Source organism: Vidua chalybeata, chromosome 5 (assembly GCF_026979565.1).
Source record: "Vidua chalybeata isolate OUT-0048 chromosome 5, bVidCha1 merged haplotype, whole genome shotgun sequence".
Lineage (NCBI taxonomy): Eukaryota > Metazoa > Chordata > Aves > Passeriformes > Viduidae > Vidua > Vidua chalybeata.
The window spans coordinates 24,396,299-24,415,071 of NC_071534.1; the positions used below are offsets into that span (position 1 = coordinate 24,396,299).

General features: G+C 37.4%; 1 protein-coding gene across 2 annotated transcripts in view; it reads right to left on the reverse strand.

Annotated features, from left to right (window-relative positions):
• Positions 1 to 18,615, reverse strand: part of PARPBP (PARP1 binding protein) — a 38,504-nt gene extending 19,889 nt beyond the window's left edge. Inside the window, exons 1-7 of one of the 2 annotated variants that reach the window (XM_053943248.1) lie at positions 18,545 to 18,561; positions 17,751 to 17,898; positions 17,367 to 17,524; positions 11,130 to 11,357; positions 10,143 to 10,250; positions 8,525 to 8,695; positions 6,817 to 6,971 (exon numbers count right to left, since the gene is read on the reverse strand). In XM_053943248.1, coding sequence (XP_053799223.1) covers positions 6,817 to 6,971; positions 8,525 to 8,695; positions 10,143 to 10,250; positions 11,130 to 11,357; positions 17,367 to 17,524; positions 17,751 to 17,787 — 857 coding nt within the window. In that variant the 5' untranslated portion in view covers positions 17,788 to 17,898; positions 18,545 to 18,561. Of the gene's footprint in view, positions 1 to 6,816; positions 6,972 to 8,524; positions 8,696 to 10,142; positions 10,251 to 11,129; positions 11,358 to 17,366; positions 17,525 to 17,750; positions 17,899 to 18,544 lie in introns of both variants that reach the window. The other variant, XM_053943249.1, reaches the window with a different exon arrangement.
• Positions 18,616 to 18,773: the final 158 nt, after the last annotated feature.

The window sequence follows — 18,773 nt, forward strand, 5'->3', positions numbered from 1 at the left end:
TCAATCATATATTAAAAATGCATTATTTGCACCGGTGCTTCTAAAGAGTTAAAGTGCAATATAAAAACTCTACCTGTTACCCAGGCACTGGACAAATCTGATCTTCTGTCACCAGTTTCTTCTATCAAATAATACTCACAGATCTTGTGCCCCCTTGAACCCTTTTTGCCTTACATCATCTGAGTCCCAACCTTACCCTTTTCTATTTCATTTTCCTTATCAAACTATCTTATGTAGAAGTAACTAATTTATAAGAAACTAATAACACACCTTGTCTATTTTGTTCCTACTGAGATTATAAACAATATAAACAAGCTCCTCTGCTTACCAAAAATCTAAATGACATCAGCAAGAGCTCTTCCTCCAGAACTCAGGCCTTAGTGTGAAAAGTTAATATGGTGCAAGACCACTTTTATTTATTTTCTGGAAATACATCTTTTCCAAAAAAGACTAAAATAGCACAAATAAGGGGAAAAAATGTTGAGGATATGGACAATATTCAAAACCTGATAAAAAGCAGAACAGAGTCCTGAAGTCTATTCCAAGAACAGAAAAGAATATATCAAAATTCTATTACACTAAGGTCAACATTTTTATTCATTCATTTCAACTTCAACAGAGGTAAAAAATAGATGATAAATATATAGCTATCTGACTCAGGTAGTGGGAACAAGTGTCTTAAAAGAAATCACAAACACTCAGTGCTCACAGGGTGGGAGGAGATCACAGCCTTTTTTCCTTGTTGTGGATTTAAAAGATGCTTTAGAACTTGACAACTCAGTTATCCAATTTTTTAATTTAGAACTATAGGAAGAGAGCAGCAGTAACTCCATTCTCAAACACAAAGCACCAAGATACCAACTAGAGCTCGATCTACCTGGGTAGAAGAATGGGACAAAATGTATCTAGGAAGAAATACTATACAAATGTTTCTAACAGAGCAGTAACTGTGCTTTTAAAGCAAATCTAAAGGCTTATTTCTTATGTTATAGCCATAATTTAAAAAAAAAATTACCAATGCATGTTCATTTAGATTTCGAAATTTTAACAATAAAATCTTATCAGTGAACTTCTCTAGATTTTAAATATATTTGTAAAAGAAAAAACTATATCAAAGCACTCATAGTAGTCAAAAACTCCACCTCCGGCAATGGATGTATGATTATTAATTTAATTTTCTGACAGATATCAAAATTAAGTGAAGACTCTTCCTTAGACCTTTTGGAGTTTCACAGATTATTATATCCATAACAAACACACAAAAAAAAAAAAAAAAAAAAAGACCCTTGTTGCAGAGTATTTTTCCATCTTGCTGTTCCTGCTTTTGCTTTATTGGCTAAAATTTCTTTCAGCTTGTTGGAAGAAACTAGAGTGACTCTTCATAGTCTCCATCCCAAGCTTTGCTACCCAGGTCTGGTGACAAAGTTGGTATAAAAGTAACCAAGTATTCTTCCCAGAATAAATCTTGATAAGCAGCCATTGAATTCCCTGTGAGAAAGTTCTAAAAGGCAAAGGCACTCAGGCAAGCTGTTATTAATTATAATAACATAAATTATATTATACTATAATAATATTATGAGCACAGGACCATTCCATCACAACACTTAGGAAAATATGCAGAAATATTAGCAGACCAGCTTGGCTAAACAGTGAACTGATAGAGCTTGAATGCAAAAAGGCTTCACAAAGAATGGGAGAAGGGAAGAAGGGAAAGATTACAAATGATCTAGAAACATCACCTGGGCATTTAGAGATGCTATCAGGAAAACTAAAGCCCAGCTGGAGCTGAGAATTACAAGGAATGTTAAAGGAGCTTCACCTACTGAACAAAGAAAATGAGGGACCTTTGCTAAAAGGCAGCTTTTGCAACAGTGTGGGCACAGATAAAACAGAAGTACTCTGTGCCTTCTTTGACTCAATCTTTACCAACACACTGATTAGAGAAATTTTTCAGAAAAGAGTTGCCAGCAGCGGATAAAGATCAAATCAGGCTTCACTTGACAGTACTGATTATGTTCAAGAACATTGAACCAAATGGATTGCATCCAAGAGCCTTAGTAGAACTGGCAAATGCCCTCATAAGACAACTCTGTATCATCATGAAAACTCAGGGTGACCAGGTGAGGTCCCTGACAAATGGAGAAAAGCAAATCATTGTTTAAAAAAAAAAAAAAAAAAAAAAGGTCCCATAAGGACAGTTTGGGGGGACCACAAGTTCATCAGCCTCATTCTGTTCCTCAAGAAAATAATGCAAAGTCTTCTAAGAACACATATCTGGGCATATGAAGGATTAGGTGGTAGCTGGTAACTATAAGCATGCAGTTATCAAATGTAAATTACGCCTGACCAGTCTGTTTCTCCCTGTAATAAAAATGACTCAATTTGCAGACCAGGGGAGAATGGTGGGTGCCATTTCCCTTGATTGTAGCAAGGCTTATCAACACAGTCAGAGAATACTCTCTGTAGGAGAGTAACATAGGAATATTGATGTTAGAGTCTGGAAGGTTGTACAATTAGAGGAGTTAACTGGTTGGATCATCATGCTCAGAAGGTAGCAGACATTGTAACAATGGAATATCATAGGAGCCTATCCTAAAACCTGTTTTTTTCCCTATTATCTTTGGTAGCGGCTCTCTAAAATTACATGCTCATCAAGTTTGCAGATGATGCCAAGTTAGATGGAATAGTCAACACTCTCGAGGGCAGAGCTGCCATGCAAAGATACCTAAACAGACAAGAGGAACGGGCTGACAGGAACTATATGAAATTCAACAAGACATGCAGAGTCTTGGAAAGGAATAACCCCTTGCAATGACACAGGCTGGGGAGCAGCTCTATGTAAAAAACCTTGGTGCATGTTCAGCAAGCAAGCTGCAAGCCAGGCGCATGCCTTGGCAGTAAAGAAGGCCTACAGAATCCTTGGCTGCAGCAACAGTAGCATAGCCAGTAGTCTGAGGAATGTGATTATCCCTCTCTAATCAGCATTCATTGGACCAAATTTAGAATACTGTGTCCAGTTTTGGGCCCCCAGTCCAGGAAAGACACTGAAACTGGAGCAAGTTCAGCAGAGGGCTGCCAAGCTGGTCAGGCACACATGCCCTGTGAGAAGCAGCTACGGGAACAGCTTGTTCAGGGTGCAAAGGAGAAGGCTTCAGGGGGATTTACTAATAGCTTTCCAATACCTACAGGGTGGCAACCAAGAAGATGGAGCCAGACTCATGTTGACAGACAGTGAAAAAAGACAATAGGCATAAACTGAAACAAGAGAGGTCCCAACTCAATATAAGAAAAAAAAACCCACAACTTTTCACCGTGAGGACAAAAACAGTTGGAACAGGCTGCCAAGAGGGAGATAAAAAACCCCCAAGGATGGAGACTGTACAAAACTTGTCTGGATAAAGTCCTGATTAACCTGAGCTGACTCCATAAGTGACCGTGTTTTGAGCGGGATGTTGGACCAAAAACTTTCTGATGTTCCTTCCAACCTGAATTATTCTATAATCCTAAATTTAAACAATCCTATATACAATGTTTTGCATATGCTTGCACAACTTTCCAGCAACTTTAGACCACAAACCTCCAGGGCTGTGTGAACACTGTCTAATTAACTCAAGCATTCAGCACAAGCCTAGATAGAGTCCAATGTGCTTCCTCTCCCCAAATATTACCACACCTCGAGATGCAATCACGACTTCCCAAAGGAAGCACATAAGAAACAGCATTTTCCCTGTCGGGGGGAAGCAAAGAGCACAAATCCACATGGTGAGGCGAGCTGTGTGATGCTCCAGCGGGCTGCGGAGGCTGCAGGGGCCCGCGATGCGGAGCCGCTCCGGAGCGCCGCGCTCGCTCCGGTAGGGCGAGCTGGATGCGGCGAGCGCGACCCGGCTCCGGTGTGAGCTGGGCGATGGTGACACCCAGTGGCCGCTGCCTGCGCCGAGGGCAGCGCCCAACTGAGGAGAAAATAAGCTGCCAACCTCCCAACTTTGCTTCTCTACAAAATGAGTGGGGATTTTTAAAGTGTATGTATACGCACCCACACCTCCCCATACTAGCCATCAAGCACAGTAACCAACATGATGAATGACCTTGTGTCCTTCCATTTTAAGTCACACTTTTTTAACAAACTTGGGAAAAGCCATTTCAGGAGTTCTTCTGGCCTAAAAGAAAAGGGTTTCCAGAATGACGGATTAGAGCTGCAGCTTTCCATTTATGCCAGCAGGAAAGAGTTTTCAGATCTTCAGGTGTATAATAATCATCCATTTAGCTGACAAATACAACATTGATATGCTCCTTGTCAAGAAACGGGTGTAAAAAAAGTAGAACATCCAAATTCTACATTTACTGTATTAACATTGTCCAATTCTTATAAATCTATAAATGGTTTTAGCATTACAAGTTTTACAGCACCCCCAAATGTTAACAAATATTCATGTTACCAATTCTTGAAAGATAGTGATGTCTTCTAATATCAGACATCTGGATAATGAGGAGAGGCAAACAATTTCAAGATGCCAGAGATTTGTAGGAATCCTCAGTCTTCAGTGAATACACCTTGAAACTACCAAATTTCATTTTGTCTTTCCATTTCTCCTGCTATCAGGCATGCCAGATTTGAACCAAACCATCATAGTTTCATTAAACTTCTATTCTTTGACAAATTCACTTTTGTGCATCTAATCTACTGTTAACTTTCTTAGCTGAATGATGGGGAGATGAGAAACACATTTTTGTTATTCTCCATAGGTTAGCAGATACTTGGTTACACAATATCTCCTACTAAGCACAAAATATTCTTAAGCACTTCCCACCACTGTCCAAGACCTTAAATTTGGTTTCTAGATTCCCAAAGCAAAGGAATCAGGCAGATGAAGAAAGCCTCTTTCCAGTATGTGTCTCACAGTGACCCACCATTTATTTGGCTACTTTGTATTTTGTGCAGTTACAGGTTTCGTAAGACGTCCACTGTAACAAAATTAAACTGAAATAAAAGATTTTAACCATTAAGTAAAAAATACAGCATTTTTCTTGCGGCATAGCCAATACAGAGACCTGGTTAATGCAGGCTGGCTAATCTCTGCATCAGAGAAAGAGCAATGCTGCAGACAGGTTGTCTAGTTTGCTCTTGGATTTCTCAGCAGGCTTGTACAGATGAAGTAACTCAGGATTCTGCTGCATTGCTTCCTTTGTCCCCCTCTGGTCTTTACTTTGCAGCAGTAACAGAACTAGAGACATTTTTTTGCATAGAACTGTATCCTCTGGAGCTCCCAACAACTGCCACATGACAGGACACACAGACAGTCCTCATCCATGGGACATACCAAACACTTGAAAACATCTATGGATACACAGATGAAAAACTTATTTTATACTGCGAGGGTATAAAAGGCATGTGGAGTACAAGAGGAGCTACAAACAGCACAGTACAACCACCTTCCACTCCTGGTCAGCAAGACAAACAGCAATACTTACATGTGTACAGCCAACTTAATGCACAGAATCTGACATTAACAAGATTTATACCCCAAAACAAATGGAACAGCAGGTGCAGCAGGGAAAGCTACATAACAAATATCTGAATGCTAAAAAGCATTTCCAAGCTCTAGAGAATTCACCCAGTGAGAAACTTATAACTCCCAGCAACTATCCCACTCCAATTTTTCTCACATTTAAACATTCTCTTTTAAACAGAGGAGTAATTAACAAGATACAGCATTTTATGTTACATTTTTCTGAAATGTATTCACCTGAGAAAGTATTTTCACCCTAAAAAGTTCATGCATATAAATATTTTTCCATTTCTCATTTTTTATCAATATATAGTGCCAGATACGATTTAAGCAAAGGAAAAATAGCATATACTATATGTTGAGCAAATAGTTTTCTTTAGTCACCAGCACAGACAGTATGTCTCTGGCATCCAGGATGTTGAAATGAAAGAACAAAAAGCAGAATAAAAAAGTAAGACAAAACTGCAAAACAACTTCAGAAATACTTCCCACTTCCAGCTTCAATGGAAACTGAACATTAACTTAAATAATGCTTATTTATAACATTTTTTTTTCCACTGTGAGGATTAGACTCCATTCAAACTTGAAAAAAAAAAATCCTTTAGTATCAAGGACAGAACTATTAAAGCTGATTTGCCAAAGTTTTGTATGTAAAAATTACTGATTATAAATGACAAAATTAATTTCTATGAAGCATAAGAAAATAGCTCTTCTCTCTGTAATAATGCCAGCACTTGCCAATTCAAACCCCTGTCTTACATTTACATTTCTCTAATTAATCATATATTTATAAGCCTGCCCAGAAGACTAACTTCAGTTCTTCAAACACAATCAAAACCAGCAACTCCACCAGAGCCTCCCTAAGAAATAATTCTTATGCTTCATTTATATAGCTAAAATGAAAGAAAAGGCTAAATAACCAACACTGTAATTTGTTAGCAGCAATAAAGACTCCTTTACAGAAGGGTAAAGAGAATGAAATGACCAAAAGGAAGGAATTAACTAGCAAGAAGTAAACCACATACCAATTTATGTATTTACCGGACGCACAAGTTGGAAATCTTTGTAACTTCATTTACAACTAGAGAAGCAACCAAACCACCATACACATGTAGATTTGATAAAAATTCAATACAAAAAAAAACCCTCAAAAATTCATAAGTTTACCCCAATTGTTTTTCAATTATATTTTCAAATAAGGTTTAATTTTTAAACATTTACTCTGAATTCTTTAGTAAGTACATTATTTGATTTTCTTTTTGTTCAAGTACAAGAAAAGGAGGGGCCCACCAAGACAAAAATCTATTACCTTGTATTTAAGACTTCACCAACAATTTCTTGCAGCTTGTCAATAAAATTAACAAAGTTGGAAAGCCCTTTTACATGGGCTCTTAAAGGATCATACATAGAAGATGCAGAATCTCTTCCTCCAAGTTCTATGGTCCGGATAAAAGATGTTGCCATCTATTAGGAGAAATAGGCAGAAATATCAAACTGTAGACAGCCATGGACTGCACATATGTTGAAGTGAGCCTTTCCTACAGGTCTGCAAATTGTGTAACAGTTGGCTGATAGCAGAAATAACTTACCTGAAATCAAACAATGGCTCTTAATTGGAAGCTTTGTACATCTCACCATAAATATTTGCAAGATCAATACTTAAATAGTACAATAGTATTAAAACAAAACACAAGTAAAAATAACCCAGCTAATTTGATGTTTACATCAGCCTTGTGAAAGCTTAGGACAAAAAACTTATTAAAACATTGTACAAAACTCTTTTGTAGTTGTGGCTGTTTAAACGCTCCCGCTGGCCTCACAAAAACTACTCTGATATTCAGAGTGCTCTCTACGACCCAAGGACAATTTTAACATAAGCATGTAAAAATTTACTTCCGCTTATAACAATATTTAGAGATGCAAATAATGTATATTCAAATCTTATCAAAAATAATCATAGCTAAGGCTTCTGTCATTCTGAAAGTGTCCACATATTTTTATATGCTGTAAGACAATTAAAAGATGTGCCAAAAGCATACCTTAAAGTACAACCCCCAAAATTTTAAGGCAACAGTAAGAACAAAAACCCTAGCAGCTGGCCAGGAAGGTGAAAGTAAGGATAACAATCCAATGCTTTTGACACAGATGCAGTAATGTTAATTCTACACAAAAATTTTAATTTCAGAATACACAGCTAAATCATAAAGCTCTTAGGGCTGGAAAGAGAAAAACTGGCATTATTCCAGCACAGAAAGTAAACCTGCTAGTATTCCTGCCTTTGTGCTGAAGATTTCCTGTGGATCAAGTACACAATTCATAGGACTTTGCCCTCCCAATGAAAAGTACTCTTATTTTCAGAATTTCTACAAGACAGAGATGCCAGAAAAGAGGACTTCTTCACACAGTAGTGAAGTTTCCCCTCTGATAACTGAAGAAGACATGGTAAATCCAGTCCAAACACATACAGTTTTTTATACAAGGTTAAATTAGGAGCATTAGGAGCTAAAATAATTAAACCTGGAACCAAGTTTTCACAACTTTTCCATATTTATTCAACCATAAAAGTCTGAGAAAGCAGCTGCTTCAGTGACTACATACCCATACTGTTTTTAGCTCAGACTGCTGTTGTCTGCACTGAGGTTACACTCCATGCAAAATTTAATAACTATTTTGAGTATGAGGGACTACAGTGGTTCTTTGGAGAAAGAATACTTATTTACCTTATTTCAACTATTTCTGAGATGGCTCTGTGCTGACAACAACTACTGCAAGATCCCATTTTAGAACTCTTGAGATACACACAGAAACTATTTTTCTGTGCACCTTGAGATCCCATGACCAAACAAGCAACCATTTCTCCCCCACAGAATCTATTGTCTTTTTAGCTTTAAAATCTTTTTCATGGTGGTATTTGACTCTGCTTGCAAACATCAGTGTTGCGCATAAAGACACATTCTCTGTTTAGAGATCTACTTTATTGACCCTGACTTCCAGGAAGATTCATTTGACGCACATACCAGAAAAATGGACATTTTTTTCTCTTGGGAGGCATGTTTCAGGTTAGTGAAGGCTTCTCTACCAAGTCCTCTGTCAGGAACATTCAGAATATGAGCCAATGCCAGATCATCCTTAGAATTCACCAAAAGGCTTAAATATGAACAAACAAACTTCTTTGCCAGGATTGTCACCTGCATGAGAAAGCATCACACAAATGGGTCAATCTCACTGCTATAAATTATGTTCCATTTTATTTTAAAGTTAACTTAGACATGTACTGATGTAGTTTTTGGAAGAGTAAGAATTCACCTTCCATCATATCAAAATGCTACTTTATGCATGAGGATTCTGGAAGTCTTGATGAAAACAAACATGATAAATAAGTCAGAATTGCATATATGGTACTTGAATATTCACAAGGTGTTTGAGGTTTATTAAAATTGGTTATAAATTTCTGTTAGAAATCTCCCCACAGACATCCCTTTTCTATCTCAAAGCAAATACTAGCACCATTAAACCTTGTAAGAATTTGTCATTAACTTCAAAAAGACTAAGATTTTAAACTATTTGCCAACTCTGCCAGAGATTCAGTAATTTTTTCTTTTGGCTTCCAGGGGATTTCAATCAAAGAAACTCTACTGCCTGAGTTTGGACATAAATTGTGACCCAGCCCCACCCACATAACCAATATATAACATTGTAATTGCTAATATTGCAGCACTGTTCTAGACCCTGTGAGAACAACAGCCCCAGAACAGAAGAATTGGCAGTTTTATTGCAAGAAAAAAAAAAAAAAAAAAAAAAAAAAAAAACCAAAACATTAACAAAAGAACATATAACAAGAAAATTTATACCTGCCATGGAATATCTTCTCATTCCACAGTACATATACAACAAAATATTGTTGCAAAAATCAAACATATACATGTGACTGTCTGCAAAGACAGTCCTCAAAGGAGGAAAAAAGAGCAAAGAATATTTTTACTGCACAAGTCAAAGCAGCAAGAAAGCCATTGTGGTAGTGGTAGAACCTGAGTTCAAAAAATAATTTCTTGTCCAGAAATATTTTGAGTTATAACCAAAGATTGATTTGAAATTGCCATTTATTATGAGAAAAGCAAGTTTGGAAATGACTAAAGCTCCAGCATTTCAAGCACTGCTAGAAAGTACCCAGAGATCCTTATTTTGGTGGTTGAAAGGGTAAAGGGAGAGAGTCCTCAAGTCCTCTATTGGGACAGCTAAACCTTGTTTGCTTTGCTACAGCTACCACCACAGTGGCTATTCAGATTTCTTCCATATGTAAGGGACTACAGGCTAATAAAATGAAATCAAAGGAGATTACTTCATTTATTTAATGCACAGTCAAAACAATGTTTGAGTGATGGTGTATTTGTAGAAAAATTTGTTCTACATTAAGTGCCTGCCATTCTGGACTGTCCTCCAGAATATAAAGTTCAGCACATAGCCCCATACACACATACAATACACTCGAGTGATACAGAGTTTGGATATGCAGGTGTTTTGTTTTTTTTAACCCAGCCACATTTGAATAACAATCATTGGAAAATAAAACTGTTATATTTCATCTTTTCAATAGAATAGACACAGAACATTACAAGAGACAAAAATAATTTTTACCTTCATATGCTCCTGACCCTGTCTGTTGATTTGTATAGGAGTAGAAAGAATAGAACCATTATTTTCTTGTGCATTCATTACACCGGAAATAAATTCCAACAGTTGAACCTTTAAGAAAAAGTTCATAATAAACTTAAATATGAAGATGATTAGAAAGCAAAAGTGGGTTTAAAACCTGGTGTAAACCTATCTCTCTGTCACTTTGCTAGTGTTTGAGGTTACCACAGCCCTTACAACCTACTTTTAGTTTTAGTCTTTAGAAGTACAACTGTTCTAGTAGAGAAATGAAGTGTAAGATTAAAATTAACTTAGAAATTATCTCAAACAGTTATGTTATACATTTGCACTAAAACCCACTGCTTGCATTTTGGAGAATATTTAACATGTTATGTCAAGTTCAGGAAGAGTTCATTAACCCACCCAAGTTCTCTATCTTCCCCAGGAAAAGCAGGAGGAAAAGAAAAACATAGAAAAACAAGAAAAAAAAAAAAGCAGGAGGAAAAAAACAAACAACAGCTGTGACTGAGTGGCTGAACTGGAACTTCCGAAAAAAGAAACTTAACATGCAAATACATATATTATACAGAAGTTTTGTTTAAAGAGCATGGTGTTTTCAAAATGGTAATCATTAAAAATATACTGGATGCATATCAACATACAACCAAAACTCCATGACATGTTAATTACTAAGCTTTGCTCCAGTTTTATCAAATCTCTAGAGTTTATTTCTTATTCCAATTTATGGCAAGGAGCCATTTATTCATAGAAGAGTTGTGGGACCTCACTATCTAGCAGGACAACAGAAATAATTTTTGAGTGAATTTAAAATCTCTTTACAAAATTTAGTAATTTAAACTCAAGGACTTCCTCCCCAAAGTTGTGAATAATCCAGAGCTCCTGTGTATAATATAGAAGGGTCATAAATCCATAACTGGAACCAAAAATATGTCAAAACAACATAAGCGGTCAAACAAACATAATACTTACAGGGGATATGATTTCATCTTCAGCTAAAAGTCCAAGACTAGAGCACTTCTGATATATGTCTATTAAATCTAACATATTGCTTCTTGCTAAAAAGGCATGATAGGCTTTTTTCACATCAGCATAATTTTCAGGTTCATTCATGTTTTCATACAATCTCAGTTTGTCATGTAACAAGTAGTTCCACATCTCCAAAACATCACTGAGTGATACTGTGAAGTCTCCATGGTGCTAAAAGAATGAAAAAAACAAAATATATTTAATATTCAGCATAGTTTTGAAAATAAATTTAAAAGAAACTGCAAATACATAAACAAACATAAATTTGAAAATCTATTATAATTTAAATTGATCGGAAACAAAATCTTACTTATAGCTTTGCATTTACAGTTGAATTTTGTTATATTCTGTCAGTATTTGTTCCTGATCTTTAAAATACCAGGCATGTATATTAAAGTTCACTCGTGAGAAAATACAGTGAATGTTGCACAACTACTTCTTACATAAAGTTTCTTATTTGCAGAAATAGTTTTCAGCATGGTAGGCATTTACTACCCAAAGGCAGTAAATATGGCTCCCTTACTTTGTTTCAAGCAGTAAATTGGGAACACACATCAGCTAAAAAAAGCAGCTTTTTTTCCTTGCGTTAATACAGTTATACTTTATCATAACATTGACAGTGTTGCTACACAGTTCTAATAAATACACATCAAGCCATGCACATCCCTCTGTTACTACTATAATCAGCATAAACTATACACTACAGACTATATTCTTCTGGTGAAAATGACCAGATTTTGTTCCATGTGCCCCTCTGCCTTCTCCTCCAACCACCTGCTCTTACCATCTTCTCTTTCACAACTTGTCGTCCTCATTTTTGTCCACACACTACTCTTTAAAATGAGTACCAGTCCCCAGTTCCTGCTGGTAAACATTTGTCCACACTACTGGTATCTAAAGCACCCCCCAAGCTGTGGCAGCAAAAAAAGGTGTTTTTCACCATGTAACATGAGATAAATGCCCTCTGATGAAGGAACAAGCCTTGCTTTGCACTGTCCATAAGGGCAGATGGCTCCTGTCTACAGCAAAGGTTTAATTCTATTTCATAACATTTCCACATTAAGAAAATTTATTATTTATAAACACCATTAGCAATAGAACACATAAGAAAACATGAGAAATTCCAATAATTTACATTGTTCCAGCCCAAATGATCCATCCTTTGGGTTCTAACACATTTAGCACAACTTTCTCAATAGACCTCATTAAGAACCTAACACCAAAATCCTGAAAGTCAACTTTTTTGGTATTGTCTAGGTGAAGAACAAGGAGTGAAAATTAAAAAACACTCACATATATTAGCTTCAGAGCACTTTTCTGCCTTCTAATTTGTGCATGGGTTATGATAAACGAACACTATGAACTTACATATTATTCCACATATCACCAGAATGTTAAAACTGCATGTGTGTTTTCTGAAAAGCACCTGATTTTCATTTCAGCCCCTCAAAAAGTTAAACATATAATCATATTATAACCCAATTTAAACAGATCAAAGCAGCAGTAAACAGGGAAAAAAATGTTTTCTCAGTTTATTTTGAATCAAAATCCTTCAGGAGTACCAAGTTAAAGTACAATTTCACAACGTATCTAATAAATCAAAACCCTTCCTCACCAGATCAAGGGCCTGCAGAGATTAGCAAAGTTTATGTTAGTGCTGCAAAAACATTTTAAATCCAAATACTGCATTCCAGATATTAACCTTTGTGATCAGACATTCTCTGTGATGGCGTATTCCATTACTTACACAGTCGATTTGTCAAGTCTCTGGTTTTAAAATTAATTTTAAAAATACTGTGGTGTTTTGCAGTAAGCATTTGTCAACTGGCTAATAGCTTAAGGAAGTTCCAAAAGTCTCATATTTTCATTCTATTATAGGCAGAACAAGTATTTCATTTCATAGGAATAGAACCAATAAAGTATTAGAAAGCATAATACAGCATATTAAGTTACCTGGGGACTCTGGTTTTAGAATGTATGAAATCCAGTAGCAACATTTCATGCTTAAAGACATCATTTTTTTACTGTTTTGTAGGTATTGTAAGTTTTCTAGTGCTAAGTATACAGCAAATCTATTTCTATTTTGACAGCAAATTGTTTTAAAAACCAGAAAGTTGTGCCTTCCAGCATCAAAATGTTGGCTTCCACCTTCCCCAAACAAAGGCTCATCAATCCTTTTAGGAATGTGTGTACAAAAGACTGCTGTGCTTAAGCACCACCATTGTGTTGGGTCTATTCTTTCCAGGCATACTCCTAGACTGCAGCATTGTTTTCTGGCTTTGTCCTTGAGTTGGGCAATTCTGCACTCCTGTCACCTCTGGTCCTGCTCAGCCTTCATTGCTTCCCTACACTCTCACACAGCAGAGGAGCTCCTAAACTGTGGTACATAAGGCACATCAGGGTAGGAGAAAGCAGCATTTTTAATAAGTTTGCTATCATGGTGACAGTGCTGTGCACAGACTGAGAAACTGGTTCATGTGAGTACAAGCACATGACATCAGACAGTTGTGAGGTTGCAAAGTGCAGAAGCAGTGAAATTACAGGCTGAAAACTCAAGCTCAGAGAAATGACAATATTATAAAATAATAAATAAAATGACAATGGCACTGAACACTTTTTTTTGTGGGTGAAGGGGAGTGTTGAGGGACAAAGTGCCAGGGCCCAAGAGAGTAGATGCTCTGTTTCAAGATTACTAGAGAGCTGTTGTACATACAGGACAGTAGAACAGTAGCTGCAACAGCAGAATCACAGAATAGGCAAAGGAAGAACTGTACTCTCCCAAACAACAAACCAGTATTTTCTAAAGCAAACTCTATCAATTATAGTGGTAATAAAAACAAAAGACTGAAAATTTAGAACCCTGCTGGTTAGAAACAAATGAAACTATAAAAAGCCCCACACATCCTTGCTTCCTCTTCTACCTCTCAAAACAGACACCTGTAATACTAGGGAGAGAGGGGTGGAAGGGAGAAGAAAAAGTCCTATTCATAAGCAAGGAAAGATGCATCAAGACTTAAGTGGCAATAGTTTTAACACCGTTAAAACAACCTCAGTTGTTAAGCAAAACAAACATTAACTTACAGTTATGATTTGATTACACACGGTATGGGAAAGATAGTAGAACAGCTTCAATATATAATTTCCTTTAAAAAAATATCCAGGGAAATATTTATTACTCCAAATTCTTTTCTAAAGAAGAGCCTGTCCCTTGTAGAGAACGCTACTCAGCACTAGTGAGACCACATTTAAGTACAGTGTCCAGTTCTGGGCTCCTCAGTAAAGCTCAAACAAAGCTCATGTATCACCCACAGACATCATTAAGGTACAGGAGCACCTCACATATGAGGGAAGGCTGAGAAAGCTGTGGCTGTTTAGTCTGGAGAAAAGAATTCTGATGGAAGATCTCCTCAATGCATACAAATACCTGAAGGGAGGGTGCAAAGAGGATGAAGCCAGGAGCTTTTTTAAGGTGCCCAGTGGTAGGAGCAGAGGCAATGGGCAAACTGAAACACACACAGAAGGTTCCCTCTGAACATCAGGAAACACCTTTTTACTCTGAAGATGCCTGAGTACTGGCACAGGCTGTTCACGGAGGTTATGGAGTCTCCATCCTCAAAGACAATTTGAAAGACACCTGGACAGGTGCTCTATTTGAGGGAGGCTGGATAAGATGACCTCAAGTTCCCTTCCAATTTCAACCCTACTGTGATTCTGTGAAAAATTAATCATGCTGAAGAACAGCCGAGACAATCTCTCTTAGTAGCATCATTACAACATGTTACAAGCACATCACATAAAATTGCTACAAAGTTAGGAGTATCTAGGTGAAAGGTATTTCCTTACATCACTGACCTTATGCCACTTGCCTTTATGCCACATGGTTACAACCCAAAGTATCTTCAGAGGGATTCAGAGCATAGGTTTGTTTTTCTTTCATCCCTGCTGTTGGATCAGGGTTTATCACACTTTTTGCTACCCTTATTCTGGTGAAATTTAAGATTAATAGCTTATGAAGCTTTTAAACTTTCCTAGAGTTCTCCTAAAATCTTTATTATTTTTCATTCTCACTGTGGATACAGGTACCAGCTAAAACACCAAATCCATTAAACTGTCCAAGCTCCTAAAGGAAGAGAAGTATATTTTGGTTGTTTGTGATAGGTTGGATATGTTGGGTTTTTCCCAATACAGCCACTCAATAGCCTGTTAATGAAATTATTTTTATTGCAGTAATTGACTTTATCAAAATAGATTTCTATTCTACAGGTGCTAACAATTCAAAATTATTGTATTTAAAAGAGAAACCTAACAAGGGTCATGCCTACAACTGTAATACTCTGCATCTTGGTTTGAAGTTTCAGTGCTGAACAAAATAAACTAGACAGATTTTGCTTTAAGACTGAACTTCAAAATGGATACCATCTAAAGAAATTGTGCTTCAGAGGCAGCACATGCAAATGCTAAAATAATTTTAATCCACATATGCAAGCCAAGGTTTGTCTTATTAGACCAACTAGAAAAAACAAATCAGGTTTTCGAAAACTTGTTCTTTTTTCAGATCTGAAGGAGAAGCTAAACATTTCAAAATTAAATTAGTTGAAAATAACTGCTATAATTTTTGTTAGACCTTCTCTGAAAGAAAATATTTATGGAAGAGAGGAATATTATCTGGAAGAGGAAAAAAAAAGGATAAAGTAAAATAAACAAATTACCTTTAGTGGAAGAAAAAACTTATTGTAAGGAAAACAGGGAGCAATGAACCATAACTTTTTTCATGTCTGTAAGTTTTGGCATACAGCAGAACAACACATTTTAGTTCTCAGAGCTGGCCTTGGAAAACTGTTTGCAGTTTTTCCTTGAGAATCACAACAAACATGACAAACAGCTATCACCTCCATATGCAATTTTGCATTAATGTCTTTTATCAGTTTTCCAAGAATTAATTTTGATGCACACTGATATTCTCATTTTAACATACATAGGTATTGTGAGGACACCAGGCTCCTAGCTGGAATATATTACATTCCAAGAAGTACCAATGTAGTATCTTGGCATGCTAGTATCCTTACTGCAACGTTTCTTACAGTGGGGGATGACTTAACCAGTTTTATACTTAATGTTTAGACAAGAGTCACCCCCAGGCTGCACATTTCAGACTACAATTTTTTTTTTCTGATGCACAAACTGAAGCAGGTCTTCTGTTTGTTTGGGTTTTTTATTGGCTTAGGGATTTCACTTTGATGTGGTTCTGCTGTTTCTGGTATGTTTGTTGATTTGGTACATTTGTTTTGGTTTTCTTACACTAAAGGTTTGTACTATATGTTTGACTTACTATGCAACACTTGAGAAAGTCTTCCAAAACCAGTCAGAATTGTTTTCATCAATAATTAGGTTAATTAACCTAAAAAGGTATCTTTAGGCTAGTAAAACAAGTATTGTAATTGTTCTCCTTAGATGAGACACAGGCAAAGGCCTGTTTGTATATTGCAACTCTTTCTGGTATGTTTCAGACATCCTCCACCTCTGACAAGCCATAGGCTTCTTTCAGAGACACTTTAGGGTTATTCCTCCTTTTCAACATTTGACAGATACTTCATGTACACACACAAAGAAAGCCATAAAACTCCTACTGGCACTGGGTACACACTCACAACTTACAGGTACATATAGGTCTTCACCTGACCAGTGTCAGGAAAAGCAGCAGCCAGGAATGGACTGTGGCAAGTACAACTGACACAAACTATACCTAATCAGTTTTGTAATCATGTTCTTCACACGTCATTCAGAAGTCTTTTTGGAGCACTCAGAAAAAAATGCACCCCAAATGCCATAGTTCTCCCACCTTGATTTATAGCACAAAAGAAACACTGGATGGAAATAAACAGAAGAACAGAAGTGACACAGTCAGTTGAAATACACTAGTGTTTAAAGTTTGGAACTCAAGCATACACATAAAGCACTTTTCCATCCTTCCTTTTTCTAAACCCTGCTTCAACAGTGCACTTAATCATAGTAATTTTCTTGCCTTGCTGCATTTGGCCCTCAGACACAACTTGTTTTATAACAAACAGCAAGGAAATGACCAAAAAGTCATTTCAGGTTAGTGCCTAAGCACTAAGTGCAGCCAGAGAACCAAGTCTCAGGTGTGCCAAGTACCAAGAACATACTGAAAAGAACACTAACCTGTTTATTGACTTCAGCCATGGACAGTTGTAACGCCATCAACATGCAGTCTGCTCCACATACAGTAGTCCTTTCAGAGTTAGAAAATAAAGGCCATTGTCTTCTGAAACACTTGACCAAGTGTAAAATTTTTTGCTGAAAAGTAACCATTGTCCAGACTAGAAGATAAGATATAATCAAGAGAAAAACAAGTAACTATGCCAGAGGCATATGCAGGTCTTCACCTCCCAAAAAGCTGTGCAAATCCTGTTGTATCTTCTTAAAGACCAAGCTCCTAGAATAAACTCTTCCAACTAAACCAGACTTGCCTCACTGTGACAGAGCAACTATGAAAATAAGGGATTAAAAGTGCTTAAGTATGTCACACCTCCACAAAGCCCTTACTTTCTTTGTACATTATGCCAACATAAAGGAATGCCATCACAAATATGACAGTCTTTGTCTCCAAAAGCAGCTTCAGAGTGTCTTCAGTACTTTCTGCATTCACTATTCACTATACATTCAGATGAGTGTCTATGAGGATGTTTTAAACCTAGAAAAAAAGATACTTAATATTTCTAAGAGTTACTAACACAGACAACTCTAAACACTTTTGTTACCGATATAGTCTTTCCCCTTTTTTTTTTAAATTTGGATTTTTTTTAATTCTATAAGGCATTATCTTCTCTGGCAATAATTGGACTATTTCATGCTTTGGTCTCTCTCACCTTCTTGTATTTGTCAAGACAAGGTACATGACAATGTAGTACAAATTTGCCTTTAAACTTGTTCTTTTCTGAAACTAAGTTCTCTAACACTGCAAGGACAGTACAGGAGCAATACCCATCCCATTTACTTCCAGAAGACAAAACTCGACCTTTGACCTTTTTTCCATACGCTGAAGCAGAGCCCACAGCACGTTTGTTTTTTGGTTATTGGCACGACTGTAAAAAACGAGGAAGCGTGGGCAAGGGGCAGGGAGGACAAGAGACATGGGGAAACAAGCACGACTGCAATAGCAACTTCTCACTCTCCAAAACAGAGAGAACAAGCAGGGGACAAGCCACTTGATAATGTGAACGTCACATGGGGGTCACAAAGGATGAAACAGGTGCGCTGCAGGTCAGCGTGGGGCAGAGTAAAACCTCTCCAGAGGCTTTTCTTTCTCCCCACCCTGCGAACTTTCCGAGGGACCATACCTGTCGCTCCCATCGGAACAGCCCGAACAAGCCAAAACCCCTGCGGAGCCGCCCCTAACACCCAGAAGCCGGAACTGGCATCACCTTTGCGGCTGAGCGGCGCCGCTGCCGTGCCCGAAGCGCCGTCCCGGAGCGCTGCCGCTGCAGCTGCGGCGGGGCTAGGCCGGGGCGGCGGCCGCGTTCAAATCCGCCGCGCGGCCCAATGGGCGCGGGACCGCTAACCCGGAAG